General features: G+C 32.0%; 2 protein-coding genes across 2 annotated transcripts; one reads left to right on the forward strand and one right to left on the reverse strand.

Moving 5' to 3' along the window:
- Nucleotides 1-588: 588 nt before the first annotated feature.
- LOC132298755 (aminotransferase ALD1, chloroplastic-like) lies at nucleotides 589-8,000 on the reverse strand. The gene is made up of 10 exons (XM_059795124.1): nucleotides 7,865-8,000; nucleotides 7,712-7,758; nucleotides 7,521-7,594; nucleotides 6,927-7,043; nucleotides 3,570-3,632; nucleotides 3,164-3,268; nucleotides 2,685-2,735; nucleotides 1,820-2,140; nucleotides 1,508-1,714; nucleotides 589-1,079 (listed from the first exon to the last, which is right to left on the reverse strand). Exons 1-10 carry the CDS (start codon nucleotides 7,927-7,929, stop codon nucleotides 786-788), a joined length of 1,344 nt encoding a protein of 447 aa, XP_059651107.1. The 5' UTR covers nucleotides 7,930-8,000; the 3' UTR covers nucleotides 589-785.
- Nucleotides 8,001-17,823: 9,823 nt separating this feature from the next.
- On the forward strand, nucleotides 17,824-20,924 carry LOC132301488 (laccase-14). The gene is made up of 6 exons (XM_059798738.1): nucleotides 17,824-17,913; nucleotides 18,076-18,227; nucleotides 18,292-18,536; nucleotides 18,783-18,911; nucleotides 19,411-20,355; nucleotides 20,794-20,924. Exons 1-6 carry the CDS (start codon nucleotides 17,824-17,826, stop codon nucleotides 20,922-20,924), a joined length of 1,692 nt encoding a protein of 563 aa, XP_059654721.1.
- Nucleotides 20,925-23,579: the final 2,655 nt, after the last annotated feature.

Raw genomic sequence — 23,579 nt, forward strand, 5'->3', positions numbered from 1 at the left:
GGCTCATCAATGTTGCTCAAATCCAAAAGATCTAATTGTTTCATGAAAATCGATATTCCAACTCCGTGAAGCCTGTTTAAGTCCATGGATGAACCTCTTTGCAACTTACAACTAGATCCTCTTGGCCCATTACAATAAAACCATTTGGTTGTTCCACGAAGTCAGGTGGCACACCTCACGTTACCAACCCCAACTCGAGTCAGGTGTTTGCTAAGAGCACCGGGTACTCTGGCAAACAAAAGGACGAGGAACTCACGCGCTTCGACTAGGACACTACTAATTACATTAATGAATCTCAACTACCGCCGCCTTCGAAAAGATAGGCATTTAATGTAATAGTATCTATCCTTAAGACAAAAAGACTAAATTACCCCTATTATATCCAGTAGAGCCATCATGGCTATCCTAAGAGAAGTCTCGAGGGACTTCCTCACTCGTGTAAGGAGCTGGTCTATAAATAAGGGCCGAGGTGCCCAAGCCCAGGACAAATTCTTTTGGTTGAGGCTCCATTGTATTTTTGTACTGAGATACCATCCCTGTTAGTTAATATATAATAATATTGATTTACCTTTAAAGAACCCCCACAAGCACTAATGACTAAAAGAGCCCAACTATAGCTTCACATGAAATTTATGTGAGCTAATTAATCTTTATTGCATGATGATGATACTTTAATTATACAAGTGAAAATTTAAAAATTGGGTTCCTATTACACACCTTGCTTCATGATTTTATTTAGTACATAGTTGCAGGTGTCACAGGAAACTGGAAAATGAAACATTTGTCTATGAGAAAAGGCTTTTCAGCCTCATTGAGGCTTCCAGGATACATTCTCTGTGACCAAATGCAGCAACTCTTATATACTCTTCGCCGCCAGGGCCAAACCCACACCCCGGAACTGTGATTATGTGTGTTTTTTCAAGGATTTCATTGAACACATCCCATGATCTTGAACCTGGAAAATGTACCCAAACGTACGGCGCATTTACACCCCCATATACTTGTAATCCTAGGGAACCAAATGTGTCCATCAATATCTTTGCATTCTCTTTGTAGTAGTCGACCATAGACAGCATGGCCTGAAATTTGTTGAAGCAAAATCACAACTTATTAGAGACACATTGCTAAGGTTCACAAAAATACTCATCATCCAGTAAATAAAAAGCTAGGAAGTGAAGCTTATATGACACAGCATTTTGCTTTTCCTCATATACATAGATAGATATCTATACATGTATATTTAGCATTGTGTAGTTTTTGAAAGATTTCTTCTTGCCCTTTTGAATGAACTTTTCTAAATAAGATAAGATTGAAGCAAATGATTAGTTTAAAAACCAAATACAATTCTTGTTAGTTAAAGTCCATCTGGGGATTGTTGTTGAATCACTCAAAAACGTTTTTTATTTTAAAAACTTTTTTTAAATGTATTTTGTACAAAAAAAAAAATATATATATATATATATATATATACACACACACACACATATATATACTTCTAAAATTTTACCTTGAAACCTTCTGGAGAAAGACATGCTAGCCCACCAGCCTGAGATATGTTGGAAGCACCATTGAAGCAGGTGCACACGATGCGATTGAAGTCATTTATAATGGGGAACCCATTTGAAAATAATAGCTCCTCAGGTACCACAGTCCAACCAAGACGGACTCCGGTGAATCCAGCCATTTTAGAGTATGATGAAATTTCAATTGCTACCTATGTTACAAAACAAACTCTGATGTGTTAACCAGTACAGTAGCTAAAACTGATGAACTATAATATTTTTTAAATTATATATACACATTCATAGGATTAATTTACCTCTTTGGCCCCAGGAATTTCGTATATTGATCTAGGACTTTGGTCAGTGATGTAACTAGCATATGCAGAGTCGTAAACAATAATTGATCCGTTTTTCGTGGCAAACTCCACAAGTTGCTCTAATTGTTTCCTAGAGGCTGCATGGCCAGTTGGGTTATTTGGAGAGCAGAAGAAAATAATGTCTGTTCTTGGAATGTTTGATAAGTCGGGAAAGAAATCATTCCGAGGCCCACATTTCATGTACTCAATGTTCCAATATTTCCCTGTTTCATCTTGGAAATCACCAGCCTGACCAACTATAACACCTGAATCTATATAACCCTGTTTCATATCACATGTATTAGTTAAATCATAAATATATTAGCTATCAGGCAAGTTATGTCCGATTTTCTAAAAACAATTTTCAGTTTTTAGAGAACTGAAAATTAGAAATCTATACAGAAACTCATTTGTTAGTAGTTTTTGAATATATATATATATATATATATATATATATATATATATATATATATATCCAGAGATTGATTAGAAACTTGTACAAATATTCTTCATTAATTATGATTACAGTAGCTATATATTTAGCTACTCTCCCTGCATGCACTTAGAATTCTAGAAATATAAAGAAAATTTTCGCGTGTACGACACTCGATTGTCAGGTATCTCACATAACTATAGGGTCCATCATAGTTCTCAGTGTGTCTATGACTAAGTTTTTACTCTCACTAACTCTCGAAGCTGTCCCTAAATTTATTAGAATACATATATTTGTGCAACAATTTCTCTGTATCATGTAAATAGAAAGTAAAATTCATGAATTAGTAAGAATATGAAAAAGAAAAAGAAAAAAAAAGTTTTGGAACATCACCGGAAAGGATGGGTCCTGTACCGCAATTGACACATTGGAGCCCAGAAGCAGCTGTACATATAAAATGAAATTCATAAACAAATCATTATTCTTACATTAAATATGGAGCTTTTTAACATAAGCTGCAAATCCGCTTTTAGCATTCTCTAATATTCGATTCAAAAGTTATTTGAGTGTGTCTTAGAATTAGATGTTAGAGGATTTAAGCTCATAACAACATCTCAACTCTTCCACAACACAGGACAAGCGTTATACTACATTAGATGACTCAGATCATTTCATACACTCCTCTACAGTATGTTCATTTGATATGCATTGGTGTCGCACTGCTATATTAATTTATTAAATGAGATCGAGTACATGACATGATGGTAGTTTTTTTTGAAAAATTAAAGATTATTTTATATTATAAAGATAAAGAAAAAGAAAAAACATAGAATACCATTTGTACAAAAAATGATTGAATATATTATATATACCTGAAGGCGAGAAATATCACACTGTGAACCATCTGATATAAAAACTTCTGTTTCTTTTACTGCTAACTCTCCGTAGAATGTTTCCGCAATTGCTTTTCTTAGTGTCTGCCATATATATAGAAGTTAACTATATAAAATAATAGCATCAAATGTGAAAAGAAGGCCATCTTTTGGAAAGAAAAAAAAGCAAACATATACTGAAAACAGAGAGAAAAAAACGAAACTCGCATATTTGTCTGATGTTATGTTTGAAACCATTCAATCGAAGTATAGTTAGAAGCACATAATCTTCTAATTATAATTTCAATGCATTGATTCGAAATTTCCAAACATATTAATGGTCAATAAACTATAACACAACATGTGACATCCCATTTTAGAAAAAACAAAATATGCACCATGTTACCTTGTTTCCTTGCTCAGCTCCATATCCTTTGTATCCTTCAGGTGTCGAAAGGGCACGTGTGAACTGTAACACAACATGTGACATTCCATTTTAAAACGAAAATTCATTCGATATATTTTATTTTTTATTTTTTTATCTTATTCCTTGAAATTAATTAAGGCCAATTCATTCTCTCACTCCACCACCTCATGTTATCTCCACCAATATGAATGGTATGAAATTCATAGCATACAAAAAATGAAGAATAAGAAATAAGAAAGAATGTGATTCTAGTAGAAACTTGCATCCTAGGATAATTTCTTAAGTAATGTACAATAATTTATGAGTTTTTCCTATATACATATTGTTAAGTTTTGGGCAAATACACTAGTGAATCAAAACATATATATAAATACATAAATCACACATTGTTCTTCTTTGTCGAAAATTCTTTAATTTTTTTTTCAATTAATTTTCATCACGTTGATTTATTTTAAGGGCTAATTAATATTCCAAAAACAAAACATGTTATTTAAAAGAATGGGCAAATATTGCCTTAATTATTTTCAAGTGACTGTCAACTTTGCCTTCAGACATCAATATTTTAAGGCATATGATAGGTCATGTGATTTCCACCACATAAGGAGATCTGGATCCATATATTCACACATACATACAGTGATGTTCAAGTGCTCCCTATAAGTAGGGAGAAGTATACTCACTTTTAATTGTAACCTTAGGATTTCTATGGCCAATGAAATCTTTACACTTTTTTAAGAAACTTGTATTATTTGAATTAGTCATTAATTACCATTGAGGTAAAAGGGCTACAACGGACAAATTTATAAAAGAAAAAAAGGAAATCAATTTAATTTAATACGACCTTTGAATATTTGGTCGAAGTATCTCACCATTTACAATCTGATTAATTTGTTTGGAGTATCATATTCTTGAAAGGGCAAAGTGAGAAAAACACCTTTAATTTTTTATTTTATTTTTCGCAAATAACACCCCTATAGTTTATTTTGGATATATAACTTCGTAAAATTTGAAAAAATGAGCAAAAAATAGCTTATATTGTGTATATAAATCTGTCAAGTTTGAAAAATAAGCAAAAAAAGGGGCTTAAAGTCACTGTTAAGATATAAAATTTTTAAAACACCCTTATCTCTTTCTATAATACCCTTATAAGGGCAAATTGAGAAAAACACCCTAATATTTAAATTTTTGGCAAATAACACCCCTATCCTTTATTTTGATTATAAAAGTCCATTTAGTTTTAAAAAATGTGGTAAAAGATGGCTTATGTTATTATTTCGTTAAAAATTTATTCATGTATTGCACATGGCATTTTTAAAATATATAAAAATACCATTGTCTCTTCCGATAATGTCCTTATATATATATATATACATACTTGTCATATTTAATTAGTTATTTTTACCTATTTTTTTATTCAGTTGTAGAGTGATACTTTAATTTTTTCAACATTCAGATTTTTGTTTGCACAAAAATTGAATGTTAACAAGGTTTAGAACGTATAGGAGGCTATATACTCTATATGCATACCATAAAGGTGTTTTTTTGCCAACAACCCTATATATTATATATAAAAGAGTGACAGTTTAGTTATTTCACATTTAATTAGTTTTTTTACCTATTTTTTTATTCAGTTATAGAAGGACACTTTAGTTTTTTTTAATATTCAAATCCTCATTTGTTCCAAAATTAAATGTTAGTGACTTTTTAGAACGAATAGGGGACTTATACACATTATATGTATACTATAAAGATGTTTTTCTCTCACCCTTCCTAAAATAAAAATAAAAAAAAAAAAAGAAAAAAAAAATGTACTCCAAAAAAATTTTGACAAATAAAAATTGCAGGAAGAGTATAACAAAAAAAACATTTTTGGTTTGCTAATCTAATTAATTAAACTTTTTTGGTTTGAAAACGGGTAAGGGAAGACTTGTATAGTTGTATGAAATGTCTAGTCGTGCAAGGACAAGTCTCTGCTTTTTTACATTTTTTACCATTGTTCTGTACGAATTTCTTCAACAAAAGACAAGGACATAACCGTTTGAAATATATGATATCATAAGGATTGTTTAGTCAACATTGCATATCTGTTTTGACCAATTTTATCAAACAGAACCATCACATTTAAGTAGCTTATACCATTTTATTTTAAGGTATTTTGATATTATTTTTTATTATAACAAGGGAAACACAATGATGTGATTTGTATACTATTTCTCATTTAAAAAACATGTTAATTTAAAGAAAAATTCATAACAATTGTCTCGAATGCAGTTCATGATATTTGACTCCAATTCTTATTTCATGATTACTATTTTTGGTCATGGTGAAGAAATACTCCAATTTATAATTTCTTTTGGAACCTATTTTTCTTCTCATTTGATTTAATTATAGATATGGTATATACACTACAAATGCACCGAACCTGCCTGTACTAGACTATTCCATATTAGGTATCACTACCTCCCAATAAATAAATAATTATATATATATATATATATATATCATTTAAATGCAGTTCATTTTTGTTTTTTGTTTTTTTTAAATGCACTCGTTTTAAAAAATATAAATAAAATTAAATAACGGATTTATTGAATTATAGACAATTATTTATATGTAAAGCATAGAGCGGGTACACGAATATCATTTGATCTTACCACTAAGTGTTCAATATACTCACTTTCAAAATAATATATTGAGGTTTCAAGTCCTCTCGTGTACATGTGAGTAGACCTATTCATGAATAATATTTTAATCCGATTCCTATCCAATTATTCAGATATGAATTGAAGAAAAAAATTCATAATTCGATACCTCATCGACTATGAATTAAAGGTAGTCTGATCTCGATAATGATTTGATCCGTTGAAAATATATATATATATATATATATATATATATATATATATATATATATATTGGACTGTTATATGATGCACCATCTTATATATTAATAACTCTACTCCACATAACCTTATAATTAGACATGTTAATGGATTTAATTTTTATTGGAATTCAAAATAATTAGGATTTGGATTAGAACATTCGTTACGATAACCTATTTGCGATCCGAATATAATAATAAGTTAATTAAACAAATTGGATATAGAATTGGTTGTCCGATCCTTTGGCAGACATAAACGTGAGTTTGTGAGTCTTTTGCCAAGGAAAACAAAAATATATACGGAGTATATATTTAAACTTGATCCAGCCATTTCAAACTCTATTAGGGTGTACGGTTGAATATTTTTCCTCTTTTCCATATAAATTTCAATGGTTGAAAAGAAATATATAAATAATTGACAAATATATCAAAGATGATGAGTAGACTACACTTACATCAGCCATGCTTAGAGTTATAACGTCCGGTATAGGCTGTGTGGTATTTCCAATTCCAAGGCTTATAACTTTTGCATTTGGATATTTCTTAATGTGTTCATCCTCGCGTATTGAAATCTGTTAATCAATTGTCAACTGTCAGTACACTAACAAAGAAACAATCAATATAAAGATCGAAAACATGCTAACTGTTAACCCTAGAAAATGTAAGAGTGACTGATTGATCCAAGAATCAAATCAAAAAAAGGATATTTAGCTAGGGTTTAAAACCAAACTACTAGATGAAATCAAAAAAGGATATATAGGGTTTAGATTTCTTCAAACATATACAGAAAAATAAAACACCAATCATGAAAAATTATTGGGTATAGATCTGTAATAAATATAGAGAGTTGATCCAATCCGAAGTGATTATTCCTTACAAATTAGGGTTTAACCGAGTTTTCTCATAAATTAGTTTATAAAGTTCAACCAGACTAGCTTTTGTTCAATTTTATAATTTTTAATTTTCAAAAAATAGAAAATTGTTCCAAAAAATACTGGAATAATTATATACAGAAAATATCAAGAATATATCCAGTAAGCCACACTTACCTCAGGGAACAAATAGTTGTTTTGCAGCTTCTCCATGTTTATATTCCGGGCTACCTTTGTGCAACGACGACTGACTGCACACATTTTTACTATTGATAAACCAAATATATATATATATATATATATATATATATATATAACTACAAATAATAAAATAACAATAATAATAATTGGCTCAGTTGTTCACGTACCAATTGGTCTATTTCCCTCCTCTAGGGTTTTCAAACTGCATAAGAATCTGTAGAAAAGGATGTATATATAGTATATTGTAAGGACAAGAAGTAGATAATTAAGCAATAGCTTGAAGAAGAACTGGTTCATACTTCCTAAAATCAAGGCAATACCTGGCCCTTCTAGGCTGCAACAAAATTGTATGAGGCATGACACTGCTAGCTGAAACCTTGTGCATCTTTGGGTTAAATTTCCTTCTCTAGACTAAGTCCTCCGAAGTTTATAGAAGTTGATGCGGGATGAGTACTAGCATTTATACTACCGCAGTGTTGAGATATATATATATATATATATATATATATATATATATTTTAGTGACATTCTGCATATTTGAATAAATGAGGTGCATATATGCATCATCCTATGCGTAGACCTTTTCAAGTGTCAAATAGGGTGGCCATGCTCTCAGTCATTGGATGAAGCACGTGTCAGATCGATCAATTCGCACTGAGAAATTATCAAGTATTTCAGAATATTTTAAGTTTCAAACAGGAGGGACATGCACTTAGTCATTAGATGAAGTATGTGTCAGATCGATCAATTCGCATTGAGAAATTATCGAGTATTTCATAATTTTATAAGTTTCAAACAGGAGATACATGCACTAAGTCATTAGATGAAGCATATGTCAGATCGATTAGTTCGTACTGAGAAATATATTATTAAGTATTTCATAACTTTTCAAGTATCAAATAGGAAGGTCATGCACTCCGTCATTGGATAGAACACGTGTCAGATCAACCCGTTCGCACTGTGAAATTATTAAATACTCCGAAAGTACTGAGTAATTTGGTGCATTCATCAAATAACTAAGGAGTGATTATTCTCCGAAGGGTAATACGTATTTAGCCCCCTTGACTTTTATTGTTTTGCAATAAATCCCACTTTTCTTTTCTTTCCTTTTTTTTTATTTTTTTTTTCCTCCCTGAAAGACCCCCTCAACTAACCGATGGGGTTGCCTTTTGAAATTTTGACAAAAATACCCCAACAAAGCAAGTGAAGGGGGTGTTATGCAATTTACCCAATTGTGTGAATTTAGTTAAAAGATTCTTTTTATTTTTTTTTTCACGAATACTAATATTTAAACTTAAATTTTTATATGAATCCCTATACTTTTAATAGATAAAAACATTAAAACAATAAAATTAGAAAGTAAAATTCATAGTTTATGTAAAATAAGATATATATATAGAACAGGTCCATATTCCACAACTCTTATCTAAATTATTGATTCTCTTTTACTTGTTTTCTCTGTGATCTTCTTAATTGACTAGCGTAATGCATGGAAATTTAATTTCGTTGAGTCTACGTTGTTGACTTCAAATACCATGCACTTCCAAAATATTTAAAAGAAAGCAAGTCCAAACGTATAGTAAAAGTTACAGCACATTCCAACAACCAACGCACGTTTATGGCATCTTCTCAAAGGTTTGAATAGCCTCCTCTTAAAGAAATGTATCCAAGGGTTTCTATGAATAAGTTGAATAATAGTTAATCAAGGAGAGTCAAGCTTATGTCGGATAGATTTGCGTTTCATACTTTTTTTTTGAAAATTACATCCCAACAACTATTCACGAAATTTTATATAACAGTTAATTGACAGAGTTATATTACATCGAATTACAAATAGAGATATATTTTTATACTTTTCTTTAAAAATTACGTCTCAACAAAAATTTACAAGCCTTCAGAAAAATTCACTTAATTTTTCGCTACAGTTCTCCTCAAATTCAATGGGAAATTAATGAATCCAGACCGTATTTTTTTTCAAATTTAAGATTGAAAATGACTTGAAGAGTGGAATAATCAACCTGATGGCACTAGTCGAAACATTTCTAGCTAACCAACATGGATCTTAAAACAATGAATCAAATGGTTAGAAACTATTTTGGTCGCTTAGACTTGTTCAGGTTTAAACTGAATTATCATTAAACACTTTCTTAATGTGTATTTGTGTGTGTATGCACTTGTCCACCCTTGCTTTATAGACTTTGTGTGAGGAATAAGTTCTGAAAATACACAAATAAATTAATAAAAAAATAACAAGTAAATTTAAATTCAAAAAATTATACAAAAACATATTTGATAGTTATAAAAAATGAATATTTTTAAATAATTACCTTTTTGAAAGTAAAAAAATTGGTGGAGCAGGCCAAAGTATTTGTAAGTAACTTCCAGCCAATGTTTGTTTGTCATAGCCACGAAATAGAGTTAGAGAGCTTGTGATTGTAAGTTTGTGGCTGATAAAAATATGATTTCAACAATTATTGCTGAAATTTGGATGAGGTAATGCTAATCTAGATTCTCTCAATCAATCAATGTGTTTACTCACTTGGCAAGTAAAATTGGCCCTACCGACGTCATTAAAAAGCCTGTAAGCTCTTCCAAAAGTCTTCCTTTTCTGTGAACAAAATACAAATTAAAAAGTTTCGCTTTTCACCTATAGCACGGGCACTCTTCTCATGCATTTCCTATCAATGTTGGACACTTTTTAAATACGAACGTGCGTGTTTAAAGTTTGGACACGTGTTTGATATTTCTGTAAAATGTTCAAAATTTATTTTTTATTAAACACAGGGTAAACACGGCTTGGACACGGCGGGATATATTTTGTAATTTTTTTTAAAGATAAATGAGATACCTAATGTAATTTTTTAAAAGTTTAAAAGCAAAATTTTGAAAAAATAAAATAACAACTACAACAACAGAGTATTACACAATAAATTTATTTTCTCTCACTTCCTTTCTCAGTCTCTTCTTTTCTTTAATTATCTCTGTACATGAACAAAACATTTTTATTTTTTTAGTTACATGAACAAGACTATGTGAAAAATTGAAAGTATATATGTTTATTCATATACATATTTAACCCATTATAATTATGTCTCTTCTGTACATTTTCATTTGGAATTTGGATCAACTTTATTTTTCATTTATTTTCTATTTTGTCTTATCTATATTTTTCTTATAACAAATATGAAATTATTGAAATTGGTCATGTTATTTGTTATTGTTTTATTTGCAATTTTGTATTTATATATATATATGTTTGTTATTAAGAAAACGAATGTACAAGGTTCTAGTAATTATATTTTGAATATATATATATATATATATATATATATATAAAATTTTATAGGCATATCCCCGCCGTGTCCGTATCTTATTTTTTTAAAATTTGCCGTGTCGCTGTATTCGTGTCAGTGTTTGTACTTCATAACTTTTCACACATGAAAACAAACGCAAAAAAATACTTCTTTCGTCCCACTTTAATCATCATCTTTGAAAAATGTGATTTACAATTCGTTTCAATTTAATTGTCGCTTTCGAAAAATGTAAGGTGACAATTAAAGTGGGACGAAAGAAATACGTATCAACACTTATGATATTATACATTAACTATATAGTTTATATAAACAGTATATAATCTTAAAAATTTGTCTATATATATATATGTATGTATGTATATAGATAGATAACCTTAAAAATAAAAATTTATAAACTTTTTTTGTACTTCAGGTTCATCGGATTAATAAACTCTTTATTCAAATACAATGCAAAATAAATCATAACTCAAATATCAACTCAGATCTATTGTTACTTGTTGAAATTTGTAAGTAAAAGTTTCGGGATGTACTATTCTTACTTTTGGCCTAGTGATATTTTTTTTCTTTTCCAAGTGACATGCGAAGGGTAAAATAATAGATATAGACTAGGTTGTGATATGCGAAGGGTAAAATAATAGATATAGACTAGGTTGTGATATGCGAAGGGTAAAATAATAGATATAGACTAGATTGGTAACTTGTGTCTGCAATTTGGTTGGCTATTTTTCTCTCTTGTTCCACAAATTTCTACTAACCTACCAGAAGAAACAAAGAGAAAAAAAAAAATCCCAATTAATTTTATTTTACAAGAATTTTTTTTTAAAGCAAATGGTCTATCCAACAAAAATATGAAACCGACCATGAGTTGATTTGACCTTTTGAAATAGAAATCAAAGTCTACATTATTTAATAGATGTCAATCCAAACGTACAGTGGGTCTAATATTCCAAGAAACTACAATGAAATTCTGAGTCTCATATTATTCAAGGACTGAATTATAAAATTACTATTAATTGAAGTTTTGATAAATTAAACAAAGGTTAATGAAGTAAGTTGATTCATAAAACACAAAGTAAACAACTAACTTTGGGAACAAATATGATGTCAATTGCGTCCTACAAAACCAAAAAGTGTATAATGCCTTAAACTTACACATGGACCGTTATCAAAATTCTCCGAAAAAAATATGGATTGATCGAAAATATCACATATAAAATATTATATACTTTCTCAAAACAAAACACAGTTTTCAAACCTGAAAACAAAAAATTCATAATTTTATATTCGTTCCGTTCTATTTTAAGTGTCATCATTGAAATTTGTGACTTATAATTGAAATATTAGTGTCATCATTGAAATTTGTGGGAGGCGGAGAGAATATATATACATATGCGCAGAAGTCAATGAACACAAAACGAAGAAGTTTCAGAACAAAAAATCTTTTGGACCTCAAGTTATTTTATTGTTAACATCAGAAAATGTCCAAAATCTTTTGGACCAGATGCGAAGCCTGACCTGGCCCTGTCCAATATAATATACAGTATATAGTAAATTTATAATTTATTTTAGTATATGTGAAAAATTATATATCGTTCCCCCTCTAAAGTTTTAATTTCTATTAACCTTTTTTTTCTTTTGTTTTTAAATTCCTTTAATTTTTTTTTAAAAAAAAATCAAATTTTCATTTTTGAATCATACTCTAATTTTTTTCCTTTCAAATATATCTCAATTTTCTTTTTTGTTTTTTCCTTAAAATTCTTCTTTTTGCATATTATGTCAATGTTAGTTGATTTTTTTTTTTTTTTTTTAACTGATCATATCTCCACTACTTCTTCATAACTTACCAAGGATCATTACAAGTATATTATTCTTTCACAAGAAAGTGAAAACAAGAATAATATAAATCAAAATAAAGTGCCCTAAAGAAGAATCAAGCAAAGGTGCCAGAAAGAATGATTAAACAAAGGTGCCCAAAAGGGCAAATCAAACACAAGTGCCCAGAAGACAAGTTAAGATAAACATCAAATATTTCCATCTCTTCCTTATGGAATGATGCTCACTCGCATCCTTAAGCACTTCGAAATTCCCCTTGACACTAAAATTGACAAAAAAGGACGTCACTAATGATGATCGTCTCAGTGTCAAAATCTTGAAAAAGATGAATGCAAACAAAGACAGTAGGGAATTGGTACAAAACTCAGCAATTCCAGATCCATTACCCAGCAATTAATTGAAACATTAACCGTGTTTGGACCTCAAGTTATTTTATTGTTAAAATAAGAAAATGTCCAATTAGAAGCTTTATTTAGACTTCAATTTGAAATGGCACGGGACAAAACACAGCTCTCAAACCCGAAAATAAAATATTCGTAGTTTTATATAAGATTAAGTGCAAAAAACCCTTTTGTAGTATAGATTTTGTGCACAAATAGTCTCTCTTTTTTAAAAATGCACATTTCAATTTATAAAATTTTTTTAAAGGTGCAGATAAGTGTCTCTGCCACTTTATTATCAAAATTGAAATAAAATAAATTTTAAAATCCTAATTTACCATTTTCTTCCTATTATGCCCTTTTCTAAGGGGCTCCTGGTCGCCACATCACTGTCACAACAATTGTTGGCGGCGACTCACCACCATAGTCGCCACACCCAAAGCCACCACCCCACCCCCACACCCAATACACAAAAAAAAAAAATAATAAATAAATAAATAAAATACTTCAAGCTCCTCTTTTGTTTCAATCTGTATGCTCACTTTCATCATCAAACCCACATCTCTATATTTCCCTCTCTTCATCTCCATTTCTTGCCCTAAAAAATCAATACCCATTCTTCATCACCAATTGCATTTAAATTTATCCAAAAAAAAAAAAAAAAATGGAGAGAGAGTGAAACTGGATTTGAATCCAATAGTCTTTCTGGCGATGCACAACGTTGGTGAGCAAGGATTCTAATCAGCAGGATGCAGGACAGAATGGCTGGCAAGGACGGCGGTGCTCTGATCTTACCGGCGTTCCTCGTCGAGCTCTTCCTTGTTCACCGGAAGCTCACTATAACAGGCACTTGCTCATGGAAATCCAGACTCAGTTCCTCACTGTCCTCCGTCGTAGATTGACGCCGTGAAGAGACAATTCCCATCGGCCTTCACCGTCCTCATCACTATTGGACTCCTTGCATCGCCTTTTCTTACCACCACTGTGTCGTACCTAGAATCAGATCACCATCACCACCAACGACGCCTCCATCAACTCGATCTCACCTCCGACGCCTCCAAAGCACTATGTCGCCGTTCCGAAAGTGCCACCAACCTCACCGCCATTATCTGACTCGCGCCTCACGCGTAGATCTAACGCGCTTGTCACGCGTGCACGCATCACCTTCTTCTTTAGCAATTCCCAATCTTCTGCTTCACTGTGTCGGCAACTATAACCCTTCACCGCCGCAGAATCCACAACCATCATCGACGGTACTTCACCGTGTTAAAACAGCGTCTCTATGATTTGTTACGGCGGTACTTCCTGTGTCGAGCTGGTCGACGAGCTATATGCACTCTCCCCCTTGCCTCTGCGTGTGTGCATTTAGTTGATAGTGTTTTCTTCTTTTTGCTATTCTAAGGTCAGCAAGTTACGACGCGTGGCTACCTTAATTTTGTGGGTGAATTTAAAAATTGTCTAAAATGGTAATTTTATATTGCATGCATTTTTTAATGCTACCCCATCCGAAAAAAAAGTGTCGTTAATGGGGAATCATATGGTTACGATTATCTAAAAGTGACGGTTTTTATGGAACGAAAGAAGTATTATTTTATTTTATTGACAAGAGGGTGTTAATATCTTTTTATAAGAATAGAATGTGTTTGTATCAAATTAATAATATAGGGTGGTTTTATATTATAAATGAATTTTTTTACACTATATCGACCTTAGGTAGAAATTTTTAGCACTTAACCTATATATATATCTATATACAAAACTAACAGATACATGAACACACAGAAGTCAATCAACACAATAAATATATATATAACAAGCATTTAAAACACAAAAGTAATAGATACATGCACACACAGAAGTCAATGAACACAAAACCAAGAAGTTTCAGAACAAAAAACCTTTTGGACCTCCAGTTATTTTATTGTTAAAATCAGAAAATATCCAATTAGAAGCTTTACTTAGACCTTCAATTTGATGAAAATCCTACAAAATGACAAGTAGCAACTAACACCAAGATTTAAAAGGCCCACGCGAACCCACAATTTTAATAATAATAGAAGAAGATTAAATCATATAAAAATGTAAGAGCCCGTTAGACTCAGAAAACATCAGAGCACTTTTTGAGTTTAGTCAAACCCACAATTTTTTATTTTTCTTAGTCAAACCCACATTGACAACTCTAAATTAACATGTGGGTATGCATAATTTCAGATCGTTCACACAACACACGATGATACGTATATATTGTTGTATCAGAAAGTCAGAAAGAATAGTCAGTGAGATTGTCGGAAACTTCTTCCATGGAAAATGCTGGTTAATAGATGTTTTATATTTTTTTCTCTTGTGTTTTTTTTTTTTTTCCAAAATTGACAGTTTTGTTTTTGTAAAACATAGTCAATTATATGACCTTTTAAAAAATTTCCACTTTGGACTTGGAAAACTGCTCTCAACACCAATGTTGCACCGTGACCCAGACCAATTTAATTTTCTGAGAAAAATCAATTCAAAACTTACATTCCAAATAGTTTTATTTTTTGAATATTTGTTTCTTTTATTAATTGGTAAATCAATAATTATATAAAAGGGAAGGGACTATACAATAAGGGGGCCAAGGGCAACCCAACCCACACACTCACAAAACTACTGAGGTTGTGAGACCACTGAGGTTCCATTTGGTATGTGTTTTGTTTCACTGTTTTTATTTTTGGACTGTTACAATGTTGATTTTGGCAACAAAAACATATTTGATACGATCTTGTTTTATTTTACATATTGCTAAAACACTTCATAAACAGTAACTCAAAACCAAAACACAAAAAGTTATTTTTTCTTATTTTGACAACCGTCCGTGGTCCAAAACTATAACAGTAGCGCAATACGGGTAAAAAACAAAATGTTTAAAACATTGTTTCCAGATGTGTTTCCGATTTTTTTTTAAAACACTCCTATAACAAAAATAGTGTTTCTATTTTAATAAAAAATAAAACGTTTAAAACAAAACGTATGTCAAACAGACCCAAAGAATTCATGAATATCTATGCAAATCTATGAAGGTTTATTGGAATATGAACTAGGCCCTAAGTCTTATTGGTTATGACTAACCAAGTCCTCTAAAAGAAGAATTCCCATTCAATCTTAAGGTTTCACATTGAAGGCAATGGTATATATTTCAGTACATAGTCTCGTCTTTATATATAAGTAGGTGTCAACATTTTTGAAATGGTGCATTTTGGGTTGCGTGCAAGACGCACTCAATATTTACTCTTATGGTTGGTGTGAAAATTTTATTGAATCTTTCACTATTTTTCATTTTATTTTTCCTTTTTACCAGTTTTGAATCCTTTAATGTGGTTTAAAATTGACACAAAGCCACCAAAATAAAGATAGACTGGTTCTTTTCTTTCTTATAGAGAATAATCACTTTCTATTTGAAAATTCTCTTTCTGACCTAACTTGATATTGTAGTATGAAAATATAATTTAAAAAGTACTACGTAATACATATAAAATGTGATCTATTTCATTTTAATAATAGAAGTCTTTTTATATATTCCTAATATATATATAATGATGCAAGATAATATTATTACTATTTTGTAATTTTTTGAGTGCATATAAAAATACAATTTTGACATACATTTGTACAAAAATGGACACAAAAACGAGTATATATATATATATATATATATATATATGAGAAGAGGAATGGCCGGTAATTTCTCGATTTACTTAACCTTTCCCTCCCAATGTGGGCTACTCAAATTGAGATTTGGCCCATTACAAGTTTTTGAAAAATTGTTCTGAGGACTGAATTTAGTTTGGACTGATACACTACAGACACAAGGCGTTGTGCCTTTCGGCTTGGGCCAAATTCGGCCCAAGTAACAGAACTCTAAATATATTCCAGGTAAATTGTAAAAAAAAACTCCCCTCAATTTTCACAATTTTGTAAAAAATTCTCCTAAACTTTTATTTTTGCACAAAACGCCCAGATACTATTTCAAAAATATAGATATACAATACGGCAAAAATTTGGCAGTTTTAGACCTCAATTATCTACAATACCCTTCTTTATTGATCAAAATGATCTTGGATCAATTTTAGATTCATGGTCAAACCGTAATATTTTGGTAACATAGATATCGCCCTCCTTTTTTTTGTCAGTGACGATTTTTTTTTTTTTTTTTTTTTTTTTTGGGTAAAGTGGGTGTTAACAACATTTTAAGGGTTGAGGTAAGTTGCAACTTTCAAAAAATTGAGGGGGTTATTTACATCATTAGGCTATCTGCAAAACTGTGAAAGTTGAGGAAGGTTATGTTTGTTTGGCAGGCAACCTGCTTTAAACCTTTTTACCATATATGACTCCATCTATTAGGATTTTGTAATTTTTTTTTCAAAGTAAAAATGTTAGAGGTTAGTGGTTAGAGGGGAGGGAGAAGGTGTATGGCTCGAACACTGTGATTTTGTAAAATTTTGACCTTTTAAATTAGGAAAGTACAACCATATTAATGATGGAGATTTCATTTTAAAAAACAATATTATAAAAATTAGTGCGTTGAAATGGCGAAATTATTAGAGGGTCCTAACAATCTGTCATCTTAAATGGGATTAGGCTGGTGACCTTGAAAAGGAAAGTAAGAAATATTACAAAAGAATGAACTATATACCTCACTGTTGTACCAATAAAAAGGAAAAGTAAGAGTGTACAAAAAATAAAAACAAGGAGAAGAAAATTCTCCTTGTGAAAGCAGAGATGGTTCCTAAGATCTTTGCTCCCTTTTTGGTCTTTCATGTTCTTCTAATTGCCAATGCATATGGAAAAACCCATCACCATACTTTTGTGGTATGTGCCTGCCTTCCTCTCTCTCTCTCTCTCTCTCTCTCTCTCTCTGACACACACACACACACACACAATATCTCCCTCTCTCTCTCTCTCTCTGACACGCGCACACACACACACACAATATCTCCCTCTCTCTCTCTCTCATCATGAATGCTATTGCAGGTTAAGTCATCTCCTTACACTAGACTGTGTAGCACCAAGAACATTTTAACAGTGAATGGGAAATTCCCAGGACCAACCTTAAAAGTTCACAGAGGTGACAAAGTGATTATCAAGGTCTACAACAAGGCAAAGCATAACATCACCATTCACTGGTATGTTGTTTTACACACACACACAGACACACACACATATGTATAATGTTGGAAATTTTTTCAGGCATGGAGTAAGACAGAAAAGGAATCCATGGTCAGATGGACCTGAATACATCACTCAGTGTCCAATTCAACCAGGAAATAAGTACACTTACAAGTTTGAATTAACTACAGAAGAAGGGACAATCTGGTGGCATGCACATAGTGGATGGGCACGAGCAACAGTTCATGGCGTGATTATTGTTTATCCGAGGCGTGGACATCACTATCCCTTCCCCAAGCCTTATGCAGAGGTTCCAATCATACTAGGTACTTTTATTTTAATGTGCTAAGGTTTAATTTTGAAAATATTATCTTAGTTAAACATGGTATGAATTTCAAAAATTAGTAATAGTTTTCTCATAATTTAGTCAATGTTTTAATTCTAGCTTTAAACTGTTCGAAAAATAATGCAATCTTCTTAATAAGATGTTAATAGGACTGTGCAGGTATTAAATTAACGGGCCGTTTGGGAGTAAAATAAAATGGTGTCTAATTTACCATTGTACATGGCAGGAGAATGGTGGAAGAAAGAAGTAATGGAAATACCAGGAAATGCAAATGTAACAGGAGGAGAACCTATACTATCTGATGCATATACCATTAATGGACAACCTGGTGTCCTCTATCCATGCTCCAAAAAAGGTACATATAGGCCAAACATATATTATACCATAGGTTAATTTCATTAAAAAATGGCCGAGAGAAACCTGTTTGCTCCCGTTGCACGGTGTAACGAGAGCATTTGGACCGTCCGTATAATAGACGAGCGCATGTGTGGAAATGAACGGTCAAATGCTCTGATTGTACGGTGCAACAGGAACAGGCGAGTTGTTTTTTAAAATGTTGACATATAAGTAGGTAATCTCTATTGATCATATGTGGTCCAATCATAAATTCACAGGTTCTATAATTACAAAATCGGGAAAGTATTAAATAAGGATAACTATTTTATTTTTTTTTTTGAATAAATTCAGACACTTTATGCTTCCTTATTTCTTACTTTCCTGATTTTATAATTACAAATTACATTTGTATTTGTAGAGATCACATGCTCACTTAAGTATTGTCCAAACCAAAAGTATATTTAAGTTGCTCTAGCTAGCTCAATTTATTTATTTATTATTTTTTTTTCCTTCTATAGGTACATTCAGAGTGACAGTGGACTATGGAAAAACATATCTTCTCAGAATTATTAGTGCAGTCATGGATGAAGATCTCTTCTTTGCCATTTCTCAACACAAATTAACATTAGTAGGAACAGATGGTAGCTATACAAAGCCTCTGAAAACAGAATACATAATGATCACTCCTGGACAGTCCATGGATGTCCTATTAGAAGCAAACCAGCCTCCTAGTCTGTACCATATGGCTGCTAGGTCATATTCCAGTGCCAAAGGAGCTGGCTTCGACAACACAACAACTGCAGCTATTCTAAAGTATCGTGGCTCATATCCCCCTCCACCGTCGCCATCTTTCCCACCTCTACCACCATACAACGCGACGCAAGCATCCACTGATTTCATGAGACAACTGAGGAGTCTAGCAAGCAAACACCACCCTGCAAAAGTCCCACTAGAAATAGACACACATTTGTTTTTCACTATAAGTGTCAACCTTCTCAACTGCTCAAACAAGCCATGTACAGGTCCTCTTGGTAAGAGGTTCTCTTCTAGCATAAACAACATTAGCTTTGTGACCCCATCAATGGATGTCCTTCAAGCTTACTATTATGGAATTCATGGAGTTTTCGAGGATGATTTTCCTAGAAAACCGCCTAAGAAATTTAACTATACCGGTGATAATCTACCTGAGAATCTGCTTAACACGGCTTTTGGCACTAAGGCCCTGGTTTTGGAGTATAATGCCAGTGTTGAGCTGATCTTGCAGGGGACTAATGTGCTAGTTGGTGATAACCATCCCATTCATTTGCATGGATATAGCTTTCATGTTGTTGGTTGGGGTTTTGGGAATTTTGACCCTAGAAAGGACCCCTCAAGGTACAATCTTGTTGACCCTCCTGAGGAAACTACTGTTGGAGTTCCTAACAATGGTTGGGTTGCTATTAGATTTAGGGCTGACAATCCAGGTTAGTTTATTTAACATCTTCACTATGCTTCATGTAGCACGTTTTATTTTTTATTTTTCTCCAAAAACTTATATTAGCTGCTAATTGGAAAAGAGTTGTGATACAGAGTTTGAGAGTCAGACATATCCGACTAAGTTTATATGAGTATAAAATTATGTCATCATATTTAATGATATTATGATATCATTTTCTACTCACATAAAACAGTCGGATGCGTCCGACTTTTGATTTACTTATCATTATTCAGAGGAAAATGATAACTGAACCTAAAATATTAGTCTGCAAGTGATGCTCCTCTGATGCGGTTAAGTGAGACCTACTGTATCGAGGCCACTTTGGCCCCCTAAATCGACTTGTCTTTTAGGTCTATAATGTGCCGACTAATATTCACAATTATTATTATTTGGTAATGTAATTAAAGTTGCTAATACTGTGCAGGTGTATGGTTGATGCATTGTCATTTAGAGCGTCATCAGAGTTGGGGAATGAGTATGTTGTTTCTAGTGAAAAATGGTGCGACTCCTTCAACTCAAATGGTCCGGCCACCACTTGATTTGCCTAAATGTTGAGAGCAACATATTGTTTAATCAAATTCAATTGCTTTTGTTAAATAAATCAATTGTTCCATCATTAATGCATTACCATTATAGTTTCGAGTGGGATGGTTCGTAGAAGGAGCTGGGCAAGTTCTAATCCTTTGCAATTTCTTGAGCATCTGGGCATGAACATTTCTTGATGAAAAATAATTTGTATCTTATCAAATTGACAATTGCATCAAGTGTCTTTGATGAAGCACCACTCAAATTGTGAAAAATTCTGTTATTGTGCGCATTCTCTCCATATATGGTAGACAAAACTTGCCAGCATTAGCTTCCAAGTAAATATTTTACAGTACTTCGCTTTTTGCTTTCAGTTTGAAGATGCCCAAATTAGGAAATTTGGCCAAGAACTAGGGTTTGTGTAAAACCCATATTTCTATTGAATTCAATTCCAAACAAGTTTCGATTATGAACATTGATGGAATATGTGTTCATGACTCTCTGCATCACTTAAGCACGGTATACATACATTAGACTGCATTATATAATTTATTGAATGTTTGTCAAGAGTAGATAATTTTTCCTGAATTGTAACCCAGAGACAAAAAGAATGCTTTGGGATTAGGTGTTTGAACCACGCCATCTTGTTGGTGAGGGATCCCATTAGATGAGGTAATATATTTGGTAAGATAAGGGTAGTTAGGTCAAAATAATGAACTAAGGATGGTTAGGTCAAAAAAGGGTGGTTAGGAAATCTTGTTTGAGTGTGTTTTGAGTACTGAACTATGTTACCTCTCTATGGAAGTTGAATTGGTCTTTAATTGTTACATATGGGGTCTAATCTCCAGAGGAGTCTTAAATGCACCAAGTACAAGATCAACCAAATAATTAACAAATAAACCTCTAGACCCAACCAAGCAGCGCCACGAACTCTGTAGATTTGCTCTTAACTCTGTTCTTTCTTTTTCTGTCACTGATTTGGGACCTCTTCTACCCTCACGTGTGAGGGACGTCATTTTCTGTGACTGTTCTTTTGTTTCTTAGCTTTCTGTCCCTTTTGCTTTGCAAAAAAATAAAAAATAAAAAATTAACAAATATACTTTAAATTATGAGCATATTTCATTTTTAATTGAAGGTATAAGAATATTACAATCAAGTTCATTATTATAGGAGGTGTGGCTGTATTATTCAAACGATAAAAAGTCAGATCTTAAGTATCCCACTGTATGTTCATAAATTCAAATCCCTTTCCCCATAATCCTCCCTTAACTCAGGTAAGGAAAAAAAAAAAATTTATTATTATTAATAATCCAGGTTAGTTTATTCATCATCTTCACTATGCTTCATGTAACAAGTTTTATTATTATTTTTATTTTTTTCTCCGAAAACTTGTATTAGCTACTAATCGGGAAAGAGTTGTGATACAGAGTTCAAAAGTTAGACACAACCAATTAAATTTATGCGAATATGAAATGATGTCATAATGATTTCATCATATTTAATGATATCAAAATATTATTCTCCACTTACATAAAATAGTGGGATACATCCGACTTTTGAATTACTTATTATTATTAAGAAGAAAATGATAATTGAACCTAAAATATTAGTCGCGCAAGTGATGCCCCTCTGATGCGGTTAAGTGAGACCTGCTGTATCGAGGCTACCTTGGCCCTCTAAATGGACTTGTCTTTTAGGTCTGTAATGTTCCGACTAATATTCACAATTATTATTATTTTTTATTTTTTTATTATTAGCTAATGTAATTATTAGTAGCTAATGTAATTAAAGTTGCTAATACTGTGCAGGTGTATGGTTGATGCATTGTCATTTAGAGTGTCATCAGAGTTGGGGAATGAGTATGTTGTTTATGGTGAAAAATGGTGCGACTCCTTCAACTCAAATGGTCCGGCCACCACATGATTTGCCTAAATGTTGAGGGCGACATATTGTTTAATCAAATTCAATTGTTTTTGTTAAATAAATCAATTGTTCCATCATTTATGCATTACCATTATATAGAGTATTATCAAGTATTAGTTTAAATGTTTCAAAAAAAAAAAAAAAATTTAAATGGTCTTTTTTTTTTGGTTAAATAACTATACATTGAAAGAGAACAATTTGAATCTCACCGAATTGACAATTGTATTGAGTGTCTTTCATGGAGCACCACTCAGATTGCGAAAAATTTAGTTATTGCATTCGCTCCATATATAGTAGACAAAGTTTGCCAGCATTATCTTCCAACCAAATATTTTACAATACTTTGCTTTTTGCATTCAGTTTGAAGATGCCACAAATTAGGAAAATTTGCCACAAATTAGGAAATTTTGCCAAGAATTAGGGTTTGTGTAAAACCCACATTTCTGTCAAATTCCATTCCGAACAACTTTCGAGTATGAACATTGATGGAAGAAGATGTGTTCATGACTCTCTGCATCACTTAAGCATGGTATAGATATATTAGACTGCATCATATAATCCATTGAATGTTTGTCAAGAGTTAATAATTTTTCCTCAATTACAAACCAGAGACAGAAAGAATGCTTTGAGATTAGGTGTTTGAACCATACCATCTTGTGCCAATGTATAGTGGGGAGAGGAAGAGAGATGATTGTGATGGTGTGTTTGTGAAAATACTTTTTTTGGTTGGTGAGGGATCTCATTAGATGAGGTCATTCACTA

Source organism: Cornus florida, unplaced genomic scaffold (genome assembly GCF_030987335.1).
Source record: "Cornus florida cultivar Cherokee Brave unplaced genomic scaffold, ASM3098733v1 CherokeeBrave_3.0.0_Hap2_Chr03, whole genome shotgun sequence".
Classification (NCBI taxonomy): Eukaryota; Viridiplantae; Streptophyta; class Magnoliopsida; order Cornales; family Cornaceae; genus Cornus; species Cornus florida.